Source organism: Doryrhamphus excisus, linkage group LG14 (assembly GCF_037039965.1).
Source record: "Doryrhamphus excisus strain RoL-2023G ecotype Guam linkage group LG14, RoL_Dexc_Guam_v1.1, whole genome shotgun sequence".
Lineage (NCBI taxonomy): Eukaryota > Metazoa > Chordata > Actinopteri > Syngnathiformes > Syngnathidae > Doryrhamphus > Doryrhamphus excisus.
Window position 1 is genome coordinate 9,373,282 of NC_136370.1, and position 18,495 is coordinate 9,391,776.

Here is an 18,495-nt window from a genome sequence, read left to right on the forward strand (position 1 = left end):
GCCTTGTTTCCATATGCGTGTTATGAAAATATTAGCCTGGCATTGTTGTCATGTTATTTTGTTTCTGGCACATTTCCGCGTGTCTGCAGCTGTCAAAACACAACAGAATCTCAATCATTTCCCGCCCAGATAGGACGACTTAGCACTCCAGTCGGGCCGACTGCCAGCTGCCGTCTTTTGTTTGACAGGATGTGATGATTTATCACAAGTCTTATGCAGTAAATAGACAATAACTGTTCCGTGTCACACTCGGCTGGGTTCTAACTGGGTTTCGGGGGGAGTCTGTGAAGGGAGTGTGGGCCTCATGGGGGCCGATGCGCTGTCTTTAATGAGATCTCGCAGCAGTGTTTAAATATTTAACCGTTCCTGGTGAAGCCTCCCTAACAGCCGCCAGGCAAAACTGGCGAGGGCTCTTGCAGTCATACTGCACCTAAAACATCAGAAAAAGAGCATAAGCTGAATATGTGATACTGAACATAGTACCGGTACAGTGGAACCACTTGTGTGGAACACAGTCAAACATATCTAATTTTTCAGGGAAAAGTCACACAAAACTCAAAGAGTTTGAACTGTTGTCAAACTGCATGTTAAAGAACCCAAAACGGGTTGTGGGGTAGTTTTTATTCTGTATTTACTTTTGTTTTACCGATCATCAAGCAAGCACACTATTTCTTGGCAAACCGATTTTTCATTTTGTTTTAATGCACGTCTGTGTCGATTAAAGGATGCGTCAAAAAATGTTGTAATCTAATAACACTCAACAGATCTGAATGATTTCACGCAAGACATACTACAGGGTGTTTGGCAGGAGTAGGATATTATAGGCTCCATCATAGGTTTGTGAAGTCAGCTCTAAAATCTGCATCATCATCAATTACAGTCATTCCTCACCACATTGTGGTTGGAATTTTGCGGCTGTTTTATTGTTGAATATAACCATATGCATATTTAAGCAAATTGTATGTATCTTTTAAATGAAGTATTTTAAAGCATAAAAATGGCTAAATGAAAACATGTTAGATTAATTGGCAACTCCAAATTGTCCATAGGTATGAATGTGAGTGTGAATGGTTGTTTGTCTATATGTGCCCTGTGATTTGCTGGCGACCAGTCCAGGGTGTACCCCGCCTCTCGCCCGAAAACATCTGGGATAGGCTCCGGCACCCCTGAGTGAGGATAAGCAGTAGAAAATTAATGAATGAATATCACATGCTACAGTTGCGGCCATAACCCATGAAACTCAACTCCGAACCCCTGATGTCACTTCCTGTATGCCACCCCTTCTGCTGTGGTACTAAACATTTACTGACACACATGAGTTTTATTCATATTTTAAATGGCTTACTTTCTCTGATTATATCTATTATATTGGGTGAAATAAAGGTGACTATATGGGTGTTATTTCAGGTCTACAGGGCTCAAATAAACATGTTTTCTATGCCATAACAGAAAAGATTCCATTAATAAATATGGAATATCACTTTGCTCTAATTCCAGTCAGGTCTGGAACGAATTAAAAGCAACAAAGCACACCCTGGGACACCCAGTATTGTTTTTGTAAGTTTGGATTGTGAATATAAGTTATTTTCTAATTTTAACATATATATTAAATGATCACAACCATAGAACTGGGATTTTTTTATTTATCTATTACGCACGTCTGACATCGCTGCAAAGTTTGCAGCCATCAACTGTCATCAAAGGGAAAATAAATATTCTGATTTAATATTGAGTGGATGACATAGTTTTACACTTGTTAGACAGTTTGTCATATTAAAGGATTATTTAGTTTGATAATTTGATCCTACTATAGATTAATTATATTTCCATCCATACATTTTCTATGCCGCTTATCCTCATTAGGGTCGTGGGGTTCTGTAGGCCCCTAACCCAGCTGACTTCAGGCGAGAGGTCAGGTACACCCTGGACTGGTCGCCAGCCAATCACAGAGCACATATAGACAAACAACCATTCACACTCACATTCATACCTACGGACATTTTGGAGTCACCAATTCAGCTGACATGCATGTTTTTGAAAACCGGAGTACCCATAGAAAACCCACGCACGCACAGGGAGAACATGCAAACTCCACACAGAGATGCCCAATGAAGATTTGAACCCAGATATTCCCAATATAATGGGATGTTATGGATTGGGTTCAACCTTGGCACATGGGCTTTATTTGGGCCTTGCACATTTGGAAAATGTGACACCAGGATAAAAACAAGCTTGAATTATACATGTTTTTTTTTGACAACTTGGCTTTTTTTCTCTTGTTCCTTTTTTTTGCCTCATTTTTCGTTGGCTTTATGTTTTTCAAAAACATTTCCCCACCGATCAGTTCAGGCTCAGCCAGCAGCCGCCATTCACGGGGAGTGGCAGTGGGGTGTCTGGCACCACCTGCTGTGTTTAGAGGGAGGAAGTGGTAGCAGTGAGTATGCTTGTAGCGTGTTAATGTGTGCAGCCACTGGGGGGCATGTGTGGAGGGGAGGAAAGTGGGGGACTGGGTAAGAAGGCAGACTAACCTTCCTGAGCTGAATTCTGGCTTGTTGCTGTGTTGTGTGTGCAATTGTGTTGGTAAGCTTTTAGTTGAGTATTCCCATCTGAAATTAATCATTATTATTGTACTTCAAAAATAACCCCTTCATATACATGACTGGTGACTTGGATGACGGGTTATTTATTTTTTATTTGTATTTATATATTTTGGGGGTGGGGTATTTTGCACTGTTGAAAGGATTTGCAATTTTTTCTCAATTGTTTTTGTTTTTAACTGATTTAGTTAATAAATAGATTATTTAAGATATATATAAATGGCCCTCTCTACTGCAATTTTAGCCATTAAAGTGTCGATTACTCCTTTTTCACTCATGTATCCCAAAGGCGATGCCAATTGAACAAGTTGTTTTAATTCACTTAAAGGGGACCTAATATGCTTTATCCACTTTTCTGACCTATACATTTAGTTAGAAAGTTGTATTCTCACATTTATTTTTTTTTCTCTTACCTGTGTTTATTTTGTGTAAGTCATGGAGCAAAAGTGCTTGTCTGTCTAGCATTAGAGAGTGCGCATAAAGAAACCCTAACACTAAAATGGTAAAGCTATTTACAATTGAGAGACATCTTGAAGAAACCTCTTTTCTAGAGAAACATGGTGCTGTCTAGTCCAGGGATCCAACAAATGTGGCTGTATGTTAAAAGAGGACATTTTAAAAAGATATCAAGTTATCAACTTCTATAGCATTTTTCAACTCCTATAAAGTTGGGTTCGCAGCAAGCAGCACAAGGCCTTTTAAGCACTCGGGATTGTGACCAACCACAGCGGAGTGGGTGTGCCTGGAGGCGGGCCATGGGTAGAATACATAAAAATAGACAATTTTCGTGGGAGGCACAAAGTCCAAAGAACTACAGTTGAATAGGTGCAGATTCTGGAAGGACTAGAAGGCTTTTTGCGCTGGTTATTTTATTTTTAGCTGCTCTATAGGAGTCCACAACTCAGTGCAAAGGGCTGAAAAATGAGCATAATAGGTCCCCTTTAAATACACTTTGAAATCATATTTTTTTCAATCATTAACATTATTATCATCTAATTTTGTATAATGTATTTACACACAATGTAGAGGGTGTTTTAGAATTTCCTGTTGGTTTGTGAATATTTAGCAAATCTGCTGAGGAAACATGAAAGAAGTATTTGGGAAGGAGGTTGTGTCTGCCAGCTGGAGGACTCTGAAGGAAGTTAAACCCACAGACTGCAGCGTGGGCAGCAGCTCTTTTTTGCCCGCCTTTTAACGCCCACTCCTCTCTTCCTCTACCCTAGCCCACCTTAATTCAATTTTAACTTAATTGCATTTAGGCTGCACTAAATGAACAACAAAATCAACACAAGTTGACTTGGGGCACATTTCATTTTCATACAGCTATAATTATATGCATTGCATTGTGAGACTGCTGCTAATATTAGTTGTACTCATAATTATACATACTTGTATGACTTCTTCTACAGTGTTACTTAGATCAGAGATTTGTAAAGTGTAATATAGTGAGCCACCATAGTCCCCAAAATACGTGTTGTCTTGTTTATATTTTTCTTGTTTATATTTTTAACTCTGTCCAGACTCATTAAAACAATTAATTTTGGTCTGTATGGCCCTACACTAAGAAACCATACTGTAGTTGCATGTGAAGCGTGGCTTTCATAAGTGGTTGGTGCACCATAAAATCCTACTGCCCCTTTCAAAATTCCGGATCACTCAGTGCTTGGACTGATTACTGTATCCTGGTAGCATGCACTATGCAGGATGATGCTTATTTGACAAGGACGGGGTGCATTATTTGACAGACATGGCCTGTGGGCTGCGGCAGACTGTCGGTGCCAAATCATATGCATGACTCCTCTTGCCATGCTGCTTCATGTGGCAGCCAAGTGAGGCCCGCTTGGGTTCTTTGCCAGGGGAACCAGACGACTATTCAAACCCAAACATGCACATACACACGCACACATACAGTATATAAACACCTTGTGCATGCCCAATCTATACCAACCCCCTTGCCTCCCCCTTTTTTATTCCCCGCACCCCCTCAAGTTCAATTCTCCATACCCCACTCATTATTAATGATCTGAGGGACAGCTTTCATTTGATCTATTACTTAGGACGGGACAGCGGCTGCTGTGCTGCCGCATCCCTGCTGGATCTTTAATTATTTCATGGAGGGCTTTCCTCCTCACCGCTGCTCCTGCTCTGTTGTGCAGATGAAATATTGAAGTTGAGGAGTGTAGTGCAAAGTGGCCCTGTGCAGGGTGAGGAGGTATGTGTGTGTGTTAGCCAAGATCCTGCTGTTTTGGACATAAATGTGGCCTTGATTTGTGCACATGGAGTGGAACCTCTAAAGTCAAACATCACTGTAAACTACAACTGCACATACTGCTAAATTTGTAAAGGGCAAGGCAAGTTTATTTATAGAGAACAATCACTAGGGAAAGTAAAGCGCTTTCCAGATAAGACTAGTAAGATCACTTCATAAAACATTAAATCATGATAAAATCATTCAGAAAATTCCATAAAAATAATATATCCCGTAAAACAAAAAAAGTGAGGAGTGAAGATAAATACTTTCAGTTGTCATATACATAGTTAGAGAGGTGTTTTCAGCCTGGATTTGGTACAGGCTGTCAAACATATTCTGGAACACTGTTCCAAATTTTGGTAGCATAAAACTGAAACGCAGCCTCATCGTGTTTTGTCCTGACTCTGGGCCGCAGGAGACCTCTCCCTGAGCTTCTCAGAGATAGTTCATGTAGCTCTAGCATGTTAGAGATGTACTTGAAACATCCATGGAAAGTCAACATTAAATGTGAGACTTGAGCTCTGTGATCATCTCACAGATGAACTCTACAAGTGTGCTTTTTCTCTCTGTAGCTTTGTTTGGGATGTCACCACTGAAGGCCAACATTGATGGCACAGAGGAAAAATGTGATGATAACCATCAAACCGCAAATGGAGTGATTCATTCATATCACTCAAAAGGTTTTCATTCCAACAGTACCTATAATAAAGCACCATAAGTAACAGTGTTGTCTGTCTGCTGTCTGACTGTTAGCGCTCTGACTGTATTTTACTGTTTTTATTATTTTATATAGTAAAAAATACACATGCACAATTTTTGTTGTATTTTATTTTCCTTTACTCGTTTGAGAGTTAAGAATGCTAAAATGTTATAACATTCCATGGAGTTGCTGTTTCTGTTCCATGATGTTTGCCAGGTGTTGTCAAATAGTGAGAATTTTTTCTGGATTTTAGTTTCATTTTGGTATATTTTACAGTGGTTAAGTGGAGAGTTAAGGGTGTTAAAAGGCTATACAGCATTTACTGTTCCTGTGTACTTTTCCTTGCATGCCTGTTAGATATCTTCAAATGGTGAGTATTGTTTACTCTTTTAGTTTTAATTTGTTGTATTTTATAGTGGTTAACGTCTCTTTAGACTTACGTGACAGGAGAACATATTAAAATGTTATGTAACATTTCTTATATTTTGTAAAGTTCATCTTAACTGTGAGTAGTTTTACTTTTTACTTTTACTTAATATCAGTTTTATTATACAGTGGCTCATTTTTTTACACAGTGTTTACACACGGATTTTGCCTCCACATTGTCCCACAATTTGTAGAATGGAAGTCATCTAGAATAATGGAAGTTCGACTGCATGAAGATTTGAAGCGGATTAATTTGACACAAAGCTATATCGAAATTTATCGGCTCTCTGACAAAACTTTATAAATGTATAAGTAATCATTGTGTAATGTATGGTGATTATGTTCTATTTATAGTCATTTTGTAGTTGTAGTACAGTACCCATGGCGTGATATTACTGCTCACTTTTTGTTGCCAAGAATAACAAAGCAGAGTTATATTTGACATGGAAATATGGCCCTCGCCACACACAGACACACTGCTTTTACATTCAGGCATGATGTATGGTATAAGGCATAATTGCTTTGCTCTCCTACTCCATAAATTTAACCTCTCTTGAGAAGGAGGCGACTGTGTTAGCAGCGATCAAAAACTCTGCCTTCATTTTGTCTCACACAGCACATCCAATGTGTTGCCAGGCTCCCGGTGACTAATGAATTCAATAAACTGTACAGTGATACCTACCTTATGCAGGAATGCATACTCACTAAACACCTTATTTTACTGATTGCATGTGATAGTAAGTTTTGCATCTACAGCAGCGTAATTGGAGTAAGGAGTAATTCTTATGCTTACGTGGGGGAGCGGTGCAATGACATTGATATACAGCGCTCCATTAATTGCCATATGAATAGGGTTTGCAGTGGTTGGCGTGCTGCTGATGCATCACAGTGAAAGCGATGGGTCACTCTGTCTTGTGAAGCCCCCGGCTTTGCCAAGCTCATAATTACTAAAACCCCCAATTAATCTTCCCATCACATAGGCCAAATATACACTTCCTCCCTGTATAAATGACTTACAGTATATGCTCCTGCTAAATGGACTTGCTTGTGTAGTGGGTGCACATTCATGTTCGCCTGCACCCACATACTGTAGTCTCACTGGTCACTCACTATATTACATACACATTGCATTCGTAGTGAGATCCAATACAAGATATTTATCCCTTGAAGATAATAATACTCCTAGGTTAACACTGACCCTGGTTGGTAATCAAATTGTTGCAAATTTCCCAAAGTAAAAGAAAAAAAATCCTCACCCTTTCAAGGTGTTTGCATAGCAATATTTGACCTAGTGATGTTTTCATAGGGCATGCGAGAATGAATAAAGCCTTATATTTAATTGCATTGTTCATATTGTGCTGCATGGTCCGCAAGAGCCTTACCAATGTTGAAATAAGTTCCATTTACAGTTATATGGTTATCACACTTGTCCCCTTTGTCATCATTGGTACCCTTGGTAAATGAATCCACTGAGCTTAAAAAGGACCAATGATGCTAATTTTTCAACCCTTTGTATTGAGTTGTGGTCTCCTATAGAGCAGCTACACACAATAACCAGCACAGAAAACGTATTAGATTTTCCAGAATCTGCACCTGTAGCTGTATTTGTATATGTATATTGCAAGCAATATTGCCATTCATTCATTCATTCATTCATTTTCTACCGCTTATCCTCACGAGCGTCGCGGGGGGTGCTGGAGCCTATCCCAGCTGTCTTCGGGCGAGAGGCGGGGTACACCCTGGACTGGTCGCCAGCCAATCACAGGGCACATATAGACAAACAACCGTTCACACTCACATTCATACCTATGGACAATTTGGAGTCGCCAATTAACCTAGCATGTTTTTGGAATGTGGGAGGAAACCGGAGTAGCCGGAGAAAACCCACGCATGCAAACTCCACACAGAGATGGCTGAGGCTGGAATTGAACTCAGGTCTCTTAGCTGTGAGGTCTACGCACTAACCACTCGACTGCCATGCAGCTGCAATATTGCCAAGTGATTCAATTAAGAAAAAGAATGAAATTGTCCAGAGTTGTGTGTTATACTTTTAAAGCAGAACAAGCCAGCACTTTAATTGTGAATATGTTAACTCTGTGTAGTATACACTGCAGTTACAGCACAGATCTTGGATTGGCCAGTGAGATAAAAACACCAGATTTACTTTTATTTGCATTCAACTCAGACGGAGTGTTCTTAGAGTGAAAAGTAACATTTAAATTATTGAATTGAAGTTACACTTTATAACTCTGCTGTGTATGTAAGTGATTAGTGCTTAGATACTACATTAGTCCTTGTCCTCAGTGCTGTCCTGTGCACAAGAGGCTGCCTGACAGATACTCAAAGTGTGATTTTGGAACACTCATGACAGTAGTTAAATGTACTCTTCTTCTGAGGAATATTGTGTGTGTGTGTGTGCATGAATATGCATCTGTAATTGGAAGACTGACCCCTCTTACCCCTTTGGAAGCTTCATTCCTTTTTGACCACCATACTTCTTATTCACATCACTTTACTGGCACCCAGTGGTCAGAAGCTATACTGCATCCACTTATTGCTAGAGGCCTATCACAGACAAGAGAGTTGTTTACAAGTGGCATTTGGCCTTAATTAAAAGCAGCACTTGTTGGAGCACTTGCTCGGCAGAGGAGCTAGCATCCACGCTGATGCAAGTTGGACCACTGATTCGTCTGTAAGCCTCCTCCACTCTGTAAACACACATGGAAATGCATTTGTCAACAAATTGACATAGTATTCCAAGTAAAGAGCACTTTGCATCAATAATCAGTGTTGAGATAACTCTGAGTGAGTCTCGCGGTGATGGTGAAGAGAGAAGACAGTGATAAATTGCGCAACATCCTTGAAATATATGAGAAAAGAAACAGCACAGATGGCCGAGAGCATCGCCATTTCCGGAGACAAATGAGTCCTTGTGATAGTGATTGACCAAGTCTGCACAATCTCTCCTCCATTTTCTAATTGTGCTGGCCCAACATCTGGCTGTCCCATGTGGAAAGGCCATTATGTCAGGGGAGAAGATGAATGAAAGCAGCCATCGACCTGTCTGCGCAGCGGCCCACTCTCCCCGGCCGTGACTGTTGAGTTTGGACTTGCTTTAATGGAGCACAACGCTTCAACAACTAATCACCTGCTCTTCCTCATCACCTGCTGCCTCCCCTCACACAGAAAAGTAATTGATTGTTAAGCGTTTCATGGATAAGACACCCATCTATAGCTGACTTGTCCTTCTGACTCTCAACACAGCCAGGTCAGCTCAGAGAACTTTATTGTGTATATTTCATCACTGTTGGTGAAACACTCAAAATGTGATAAAATGATGATGCGTTGGAGACTACTGGGAAATAAAAAGCATCCCACATGGAGCTTGTGAGGTCAGTCGAGTTGAGAACAAAAATCATGGCTGACAACTTTGACATTCAATTTGACTGTTGGCTTTGCTTTGAATGGCTTAGCATAGCAATACAGTATATTTACACAACCATTTATACACTTGTGTTTGTCTCTGTGTGCGCCGCCATTGTTTGTGATCCGACTTTTCCTTCCCGTTTAATTTTCCATGCATTGATCACAGGAGAAGGAACTCATGGATCAATTCAAGGTTTCAAATTTCCAACTTTGCCAATTTAATTAAAAGTAATGTGTTGTGTTTACATTCAAAAAATGTTTAATGTCCACACTTAGAGATTAGAAGGTGTGACCTCTGAATGTTCCAGTTGTCCCGTAAACAATAAACATGGCTGACGTAATAGAAACCATAATAGGGTGAAACCATGAACATTTCTTTTCTAGTATTACCTGAGTCTGAAGTGTTGGTTTTGATCGAGCTCATGCTCCTCTTTAGTCTTTCCTTGACCTCTATCCCTCAGCCTCCTCTTTCTCTCCTCGGGGTCCAGGGTGAGTAGGATAACCAGACTCGGTTGGAGAAGGTCACTTGGCCAGCGGTACAGCTCAGAGCCCTCTGCCGGGAGGTCACACATTGAACCACTCACTGCTGTTGCGATGGCGTAAGCAGCCGTGCTGTGCCAGAACCTGAGAACAGGTAATAGTGCTATTATCTCCTGTGGTTGTCTCATATGTCGAAAAAGTGAGGGAAAGGTCACAGAACTTCACTCAGGTTGTGACCTCTTCGGATGGCTTTTACCTGTCAACAATGACAGGTTTCTTGGAGGCTTGGTGGACTATTTGTTGCGCTGTGATGTAGTTGCCCACAGCGTAGAAGGCCCTGCGTATGATGGGGGGCTCTTGATCAAAGCGACCCCTCCAGGGGGAGAGGCACTGAGGAGGGGATTGCAGAAGAGTGGCTTCCAGTGCATCCCTGAGAGATGCAGTCAACGTGGTTTTGCCTGTGATAAGGAAAAGAAAGGGAGGGAATAAATATTAAAATTGTATAAGTGTTGAAAAGTTTATGAGCTAAAAAAGTCCCGCCAGGTTGCAGGTTTTCAGGAGACTTGCCAAAGACTATGGCATGAGTGAGCTATTCAATAAACCATTCTCCCGGCGACGTTCCGCTTCTGAGGTCATGATACACGATATTCCATTAGGCCAAGCTTACTGGGGGATAATAGCTTTAGCAGACAGGGAAGTGACCATCGCTTTCACATAACATCTATACATCATGGCGGCCATGTCTTTATTTGTGGCCTAATGGCATTAACCTGTGGCATCCAGGCCTTCTAAGACAATAACAGGGACATCAGGTTTGCTTCTGGCCTCCACGCCACCACCGGCACTTCTGGACAGCAGTTCCAGTACAGATGTGGCCTCTGGGATGATGTCAGCACACTGCAGGGCACACAAAAATAATTGTGTTTAAATACAAGCACGAGCAGATCAACTGATAATGGAGAATGGCAGTCAATAGAACACAGAGGTCACCAAACCTAACTATTTAATATAGTTTTAATAATGATAATTGAGTTAAATTACTGCAATTATCTTTACATACAGAGCTTTAGCCGCTGCCCAACAGATGATCACATCACAAACCTCGAAAACTCACCGCACTTTGCCAGGTTCTCGCCCTCCAAATGCCCCTCAAATATTATATACTGTAATTATTTGCATAAGGAACATATATTACTTTGCAATGGTAACAAGAAATTGAAATTGTGGTGCATTATTATTAGCAGTAATTAAAAAATGAGGAAATTATCAAAGTACTTTACAATGTAATAAAATTCTCATAAATACAATTGAAATGCATTTACATTCAAAATATTTGCAATGAATTGCAAATTATTTCAATACATGTTTTTTTGTTCTGTGTTATTTGTAGATTTTTGACATTCTGAATGAAATTGTATTGATGTTGATCTTACAATCAAACATGCAAATAATAAAATAAAAACATTAAAATCTAGTTACATTGCCTGAAATTGTTATGCAACAGAAGTGGTATGCCCCATAAGACCACAAGGGGGTGCCATTTTTCAAAATCTCCCTATTTACATTTTATAGCGCAGCATACGTCACAGGCCATTTCATTAGGGTTATACCTACACAGATGCCCAAATAATCGCCTTAACGTTTTTTTGTAAATAAAAAAAAACTGCCATATAAACCCAAAATATTCATAACATGTTTAAATACTTTCAAATTGATGTTGGATCGAAAAAACTTTAACACATCATACTAGCTTGTACGGGTGCACCTCATGTATCCGAGTGTTTAGGTGACGACACCATCAATTTACCTTCTTTAAAACATCACAAGCCTCATTGACACTGTAGAAAACATCCGAATTAACTATGTTGAGCGTTGCAGGGGAATACTGGGGAGGTTCTGCTGGTATAATATAGTGATTCTGTGCGTGCGTCCAAAGATGCTGAGTCCATAGTGGGTCATCTTCTTTCTCCTCATCTGACGTGTAGGAGCACACCAACACAGGGTCGTCACGCTGCAGAAAATGTCGTAAAAGTCTTTCCGTCACAGAGGGAGCACCTTTAAAAAAATAGCCCCTTAGGAGTGAGTCCTTGACTTCAGGCAGGAATGAGCACATAGGAGATAAACGACACTGCGGTGGAAGTTCTCCTAATAGTTTATCTTCAAGTTCCCAGTAAAACTTAGCATTGCGGATTTTGTCATCGCTGGAAACAAGAAGAGAGTAACACATGCCGTCCTTTTCCATGCTAGCATCGAACAACCGCTTCACTGCCTTTCCTCCTCTTCCGGGGTGTTTGTTTTGAATTTGAAAGTAGACTGGCCCTCCGTCCACATCCACGGAGAAAACACGGGAGGACCACCGGGGAACAAGTGCCATGCTGCGTCGTGACATCTGCATTGTTTTGCTGTTAGCTGTCTGTGCTCGGCGTAAGCTTTGGAAAACGAAAGTAAACAGCACCGGGAAACGAAACTTAGCCTGCGTGTGAAATCAACTGTTACGTAAATGCCCTAAATCCAGTCGTGTTTACGCCACTACAAAGGATCAAATGGGGGATTGCGACATCCTGTCTTTGTTTAAAAAGTAAAACAAAATATTCACTATAGTGGACAGAAGCTTGGCTCGTCATTATTGTGCACCTGCATGAACTAGGTCCAATACGACGATGAAAGAATGAGGGGAGAAAAGATAGCTTTTCAAATAATTATGCTGTATGGCTTAACTGAATGAACCTTCTTTGAAGGAATACGGTAATGTCTGAAGATTAGGAATAAACACATAAACGGAGCTGAACTGTTACTATTATTCATTTAATAATAACAATTGGTAAATTAGTAACCCTTTAACAATCAAGAATAGCTGTGTTAGCATTTTTATTTTATGGTGTATAATACAATGAGAGAAAAATATACAATAATTGAAAAAAATACTAAATTGAATTTAGTATAAATAATATATGTATGTATTATATGTATGTAGGAAACCTGCAAATAGTACATGGATAAAATGGTGTGTCAATATAAATATGTATATTATTTTATACAATGAAATATATAAAACATATGTCTTTTACATAACATTAATAGTATCTATTTTTATTTTTTGCCTTTCAAATTAAAACCAATTTCATACTTTCCAGTGTTATACTACCAGTATGTCAAAATGTAAGTTATCATAGTTCTTCATAAAATATGGTAAAATATAATTAGTAAATGCAATAAAATATAACAAGGCTGCACGGCGACTGAGTGGTTAGCAGCAGGCCTCACAGCTAGGAGATCCGAGTTCAATTCCACCTTCAGCCGTCTGTGTGGAGTTTGCATGTTCTCCCAGTGCATGCGTGGGTTTTTCTCCGGGTACTCCGGTTTCCTCCCACAGTGTGAATGGTTGTTTGTCTATATGTGCCCTGTGATTGGCTGCCGACCAGTCCAGGGTGTACCCCGCCTCTCGCCCGAAGACAGCTGGGATAGGCTCCAGCACCCCCGCGACCCTTGTGAGGATAAGCGGTAGAAAATTAATGAAAATATAACAAATACAATATCAATAATTATTTTAACATAGCACATTGCGACATTAATATATTATTTCCTTTAATAAATTTGTAGGCGGCACGGCGGTCTAGTGGTTAGTGCGCCGACCTCACAGCTAGGAGACCATCTCTGCGTGCACGCGTGGGTATGAATGTGAGTGTGAATGGTTGTTTGTCTATATGTGCCCTGTGATTGGCTGGCGACCAGTCCAGGGTGTACCCCGCCTCTCGCCCGAAGACAGCTGGGCTCCAGCACCCCCGCGACCCTCGTGAGGAAAAAGCGGTAGAAAATGAATGCATGAATGAATAAATCTTGTATTGTACTTGTATTTCTATATAGAAAACTCTTAACATAAGTATAATACTAGGTAAATCCACGAGTATTTGAGACATTCATAACAATGCCTATTATTGACACACGGCTTGTTACCTCTCCCTCTGTATTTTCAGATGTTTGATCAACATTTGCAATAAGAGTGGCTGTTGTAATTTTTAGATCAGAATCAGCTCTAAAACCCTCCCCCATTGCTCTTCAAAATGCCTCACACAGTTGTTGAACACATTTTGAAGTATAAAATGTATGAGTAGAGTAGAGTAGTAGAGTATGTAGATCAATAATGCTATCGGCCCCAATGGCTGGACAGGTATAGATACTCACCACCAATGAATAAAAATGTAGGATGATCTATGTACAGAGTCAAGGAGAAGTTACATTATATACAGTTCAGATTTTCCACATTCATCTACTTTTAGACTGTCACAACGACTGCTATGAAAAAGCTCATTAAAATAATAAAGCTAGTGATGGATGAGTTTTGAATGCAGTTCACCCACATACCCATCAGTAAGTTTCATTTTCATTATTTGTGAACAGAAAGTCTGGTCAGCTGATCACCCTGCTGGCTCCATTTAAAAAGGTGTATATCAGCAACACATTCGAAGACTGCTGAGTGGACCTGTGTGTGGAAGTGAACATGTTCTCCGTGATAGCAGGTCATCTGCAGCTTGTGCAGCTCTGCATTATGACCATCCTCTCTTTTTTTAACAGACTTTTGGACAACGTTCGCTTTTCCTGGGGAGCCTGTACAGGGCCAGGCACCGAGCCAGGAGTCAACAAAACAAGCCCGAAGGCAGTGATTCCTACCAGCGTCAACTACCATTTTACACGCAAGTGTAACTACAAGTGTGGCTTTTGTTTCCATACTGCAAAAACATCGTTTGTGCTGCCTCTGGAGGAAGCCAAGAGAGGCCTCACACTCCTGAGGGATTCAGGTAAGGGATGTGACATATCTTTGTCTCTTAGCTTGCAATTAAACCATTATATATCTCTCAGGAATGGAAAAAATCAACTTCTCTGGTGGAGAACCATTCTTACACGAAAAAGGAGACTATCTTGGAAAATTGGTCCAATATTGTAAACAAGAGCTCCAACTTCCCAGTGTCAGCATCGTCAGCAATGGAAGCATAATCAGAGAAAAATGGTTCCAAAAATATGGTAACTTTTATGACTCTTGTGTATTATAAGACATGTGAATAATATACAATAATGCCTTATTTGTCACTGTTAATTGGTTGCAGACCCGATCACACTTAGTATATTTTTACAAAGTTGTATTCAATATTCACTAAAAAACCACATAGACAGTGCAGACCTCCACCAAGCTCTATAGTTACCCCATATTGTGATGTACACCATAAATATTACACGTACATATATTTTATCTACATATTTTGATTGCTATTGTTACTATTGTGATTTGCACCATAAATAGTACTCTTACATTTGGTCTATTTATCGGTACATATTACTATAGGCTCAAGCATACAGCCGCGATCCTAATGATCATGATAGAAACTGGATGAATGGTAGCAATGCTAATGTGCTAACATTAGAATGCAAACACATAGCATAATAGTGCCAAGTGTTTATGTACTGTATGTGTCTAGCAATGAGAATGTCTAAAAATGCTACTATGCTAATGTCAGCATGCTAGCAATGCTAACATTTGTACGCTAACACCAAGCATGATAGTGCTAAGTCTTTATATAACTGTCTACTAGGGGTGGAGACGAACACGAAAACGGTAAAAATTGCATCCACTTGTCATCCACACACACACACATATTATTATATATGAGCAGTTATTGTAAGGTAATACGCAGTGAAATAAGGAGGTTGTTTTGAATGTCTGTTAAGTTACTAAATTTGGTCTTTAGTCCAATAAAAGACTAGTTAATGCTACTTCAAATGTATTATGTACTAAGTATTATTATTATCTATGCTCTACCTCACTATTAGGTGAGCATCTTGACATCCTGGCAATATCTTGTGACAGTTTCAACGAAGCGACCAACCAACTGATTGGCCGAGCTCAAGGCAGCAAGAGTCACCTGGACAGCCTGTATAAGATCTGTAGCTGGTGCCAGCAGTATAAAGTGGCCTTCAAAATCAACTCGGTCATCAACGCCTTCAATGTGGATGAGGACATGGTGGAGCCAATTGTACGGCTCAATCCAGTCCGATGGAAGGTAAGGGAGTGGACTTGTTTTGTGCGAATCTTGGTTAGCTACTATGAAGTTTTCTTTTGTTTACTTCAGGTGTTCCAGTGTCTGCTGATTGATGGTGAGAATGTGGGCGAGAAAGCCCTCAGAGAGGCTGAGAGGTTCATCATCAGTGAGGAGCAGTTTCAGGACTTTCTGGACAGACACAGCAGTGTCCCCTACCTGGTTCCTGAGTCCAATGAGAAGGTAGGCTTCTATTCTATTGACTGTGTGAAATTAGTTGTTCATTAATTGTGTCCAAAACAGAGTGCACGGTCTTAAGTTTGCTGTCTTAAGAAGAGGAATACAACATTTGATTGGCTTGGAAACAGGAGTTCAGAACATTCAGAGATGAATTTTTACACATTTTTAGGATAATATAAAAAAATAAATTTTCACACATTTGATAAATTATTAACTCTTCCTGGAATGATCTGAATGTTTCCTTGCTAACATAAAAAATGCACAAAACCCATGTGAACTTTTGGTGGAGTATGGTGGAGAATACCAAACTGAAACTGTTCAATTTGCTAAGTTTCTAAGGCCCAGAAAAAAAACTCTTTTGTGGTTTTATCTTCACAGATGAGAAATTCTTACTTGATCTTGGATGAATACGTAAGTGCTTCACCTTTTCCCTAAATTATCTATCCTAATAAATCTATCCTAATAATTCATTCATTCAGTCATTTTCTACCGCTTATCCTCACAAGGGTCGCGGGGGTCTATCCCAGCTGTCTTCGGGTGAGAGGCGGGGTACACCCTGGACTGGTTGCCAGCCAATCACAGGGCACATATAGACAAACAACCATTCACACTCACATTCATACCTATGGACAATTTGGAGTCGCCAATTAACCTAACATGTTTTTGGAATGTGGGAGGAAACCGGAGTACCCGGAGAAAACCCACACATGCACAGGGAGAACATGCAAATGCCACACAGAGATGGCCGAGGGTGGAATTGAACTCGGGTCTCCTAGCTGTGAGGTCTGCGCGCTAACCACTTCCAATAATTCTGTTTAAACTGCAAAGATGATGGGGTGTTAATTAGAAAGAGGCAATTCTTAGAGAGACTTTAATTATGATTTGGAGTGCATGAGAAATTGAAACTCTCTTTCACCACATGGTCATTTACAAATAAATATATTAGCACAACACAGCAGTAACAAACCGATGTTGCAATAGCAGTGCGGAACAAAATGCTCATTCAGCAGTAATACAGCTGATGAGTTCAATGTAAACAACTGAGCACCAACTTGTGGAATTAATAAAAAAAAATGGATCGAGAGGTTGCTTCCAGCCACATTTATGCTGTTTTTCTTTTTAGGGGGGGTTACATTTTAACTGAAAGTTAACTGAATAGTGTCCTTAATTGGATCATCATGTTACCTCTTTTTCTTCCGCAGATGCGTTTCCTGGACTGTCGAGAGGGTCGAAAGGACCCATCCAAGTCCATTCTCGATGTTGGCGTCGAAAAGGCCATCAACTTCAGTGGCTTTGACGAGAAAATGTTTCTAAAAAGAGGAGGGAAGTATGTGTGGAGCAAAGCCGACATGAAGTTGGAGTGGTGACTTTTTACAATTCACGAACTTCATTTGTTGTCCTTACTGTGCACTTTAACCTTCCTGTTGGTATTCTCAAAAATGCTATGTCTTATATGCAGTAAATATGCCAGGTGCTTGTTATTCATTCATTATATTGAATTAAAGAACTAAAGAATTAAAGAACATTTAAAGAAATAAAGAATATTTATATATTCATTCATTCATTTTCTACCGCTTTTTCCTCACGAGGGTCGCGGGGGGTGCTGGAGCCTATCCCAGCTGTCTTCGGGCGAGAGGCGGGGTACACCCTGGGCTGGTCGCCAGCCAATCACAGGGCACATATAGACAAACAACCATTCACACTCACATTCATACCTATGGACAATTTGGAGTGGCCAATTAACCTAGCATGTTTTTGGAATGTGGGAGGAAACCGGAGTACCCGGAGAAAACCCACGCATGCACGGGGAGAACATGCAGACTCCACACAGAGATGGCCGAGGGTGGGAATTGAACCCTGGTCTCCTAGCTAAATTCCACATTCCTTAAAATGGTAGCTCGCATCGATTAACAAATGACAATGAAAATTAAAACTAAGTTCTTCTGTGCTCATCATTTTTGTACATAGTTTTGTATGTAGTTAGATATATTTTATAGAGCTTTTGTATATACCTATTTTATTTTACTTTTGTGTAGTTGCATAATGTAAATATAGTTTATGCACAGAATCCTGTGTTGTTATTTCCGTTGTTTGGTGTTTATTGTTGATGTATTCACTTAGTTACAAGATGTTTAAGTTGTATTCATACTTTATTTTAGATTTTTTTGTAATTATTTGGAATTTGTTAACAATGTAAATTGTCACCCAATTTCCAGGAGTGCGATGACATGATTTGTCCGGCAGGGAGCGCTGTCGGCGGTTAAAAATAGCTAGGGCTTTCCTGTAAACGCCTAAGCAGGCAGGGAGGAAGCCGCTCTCTCTCTCTCTCTCTCTCTCTCTCTCTCT

At 40.1% G+C, this 18,495-nt stretch overlaps 2 protein-coding genes across 2 annotated transcripts; one reads left to right on the top strand and one right to left on the bottom strand.

The window, feature by feature from the left end:
- Positions 1-8,120: 8,120 nt before the first annotated feature.
- On the bottom strand, positions 8,121-12,386 carry cmpk2 (cytidine monophosphate (UMP-CMP) kinase 2, mitochondrial). The gene is made up of 5 exons (XM_058091112.2): positions 11,688-12,386; positions 10,651-10,777; positions 10,137-10,338; positions 9,791-10,024; positions 8,121-8,682 (listed from the first exon to the last, which is right to left on the bottom strand). The coding sequence occupies exons 1-5, from the start codon at positions 12,273-12,275 to the stop codon at positions 8,562-8,564; spliced, it is 1,272 nt and encodes a 423-aa protein (XP_057947095.2). The 5' UTR covers positions 12,276-12,386; the 3' UTR covers positions 8,121-8,561.
- Positions 12,387-14,329: 1,943 nt separating this feature from the next.
- Positions 14,330-17,668, top strand: rsad2 (radical S-adenosyl methionine domain containing 2). Its single transcript, XM_058091114.2, has 6 exons — positions 14,330-14,676; positions 14,738-14,899; positions 15,704-15,933; positions 16,003-16,152; positions 16,528-16,560; positions 17,352-17,668. Exons 1-6 carry the CDS (start codon positions 14,379-14,381, stop codon positions 17,514-17,516), a joined length of 1,038 nt encoding a protein of 345 aa, XP_057947097.2. The 5' UTR covers positions 14,330-14,378; the 3' UTR covers positions 17,517-17,668.
- Positions 17,669-18,495: the final 827 nt, after the last annotated feature.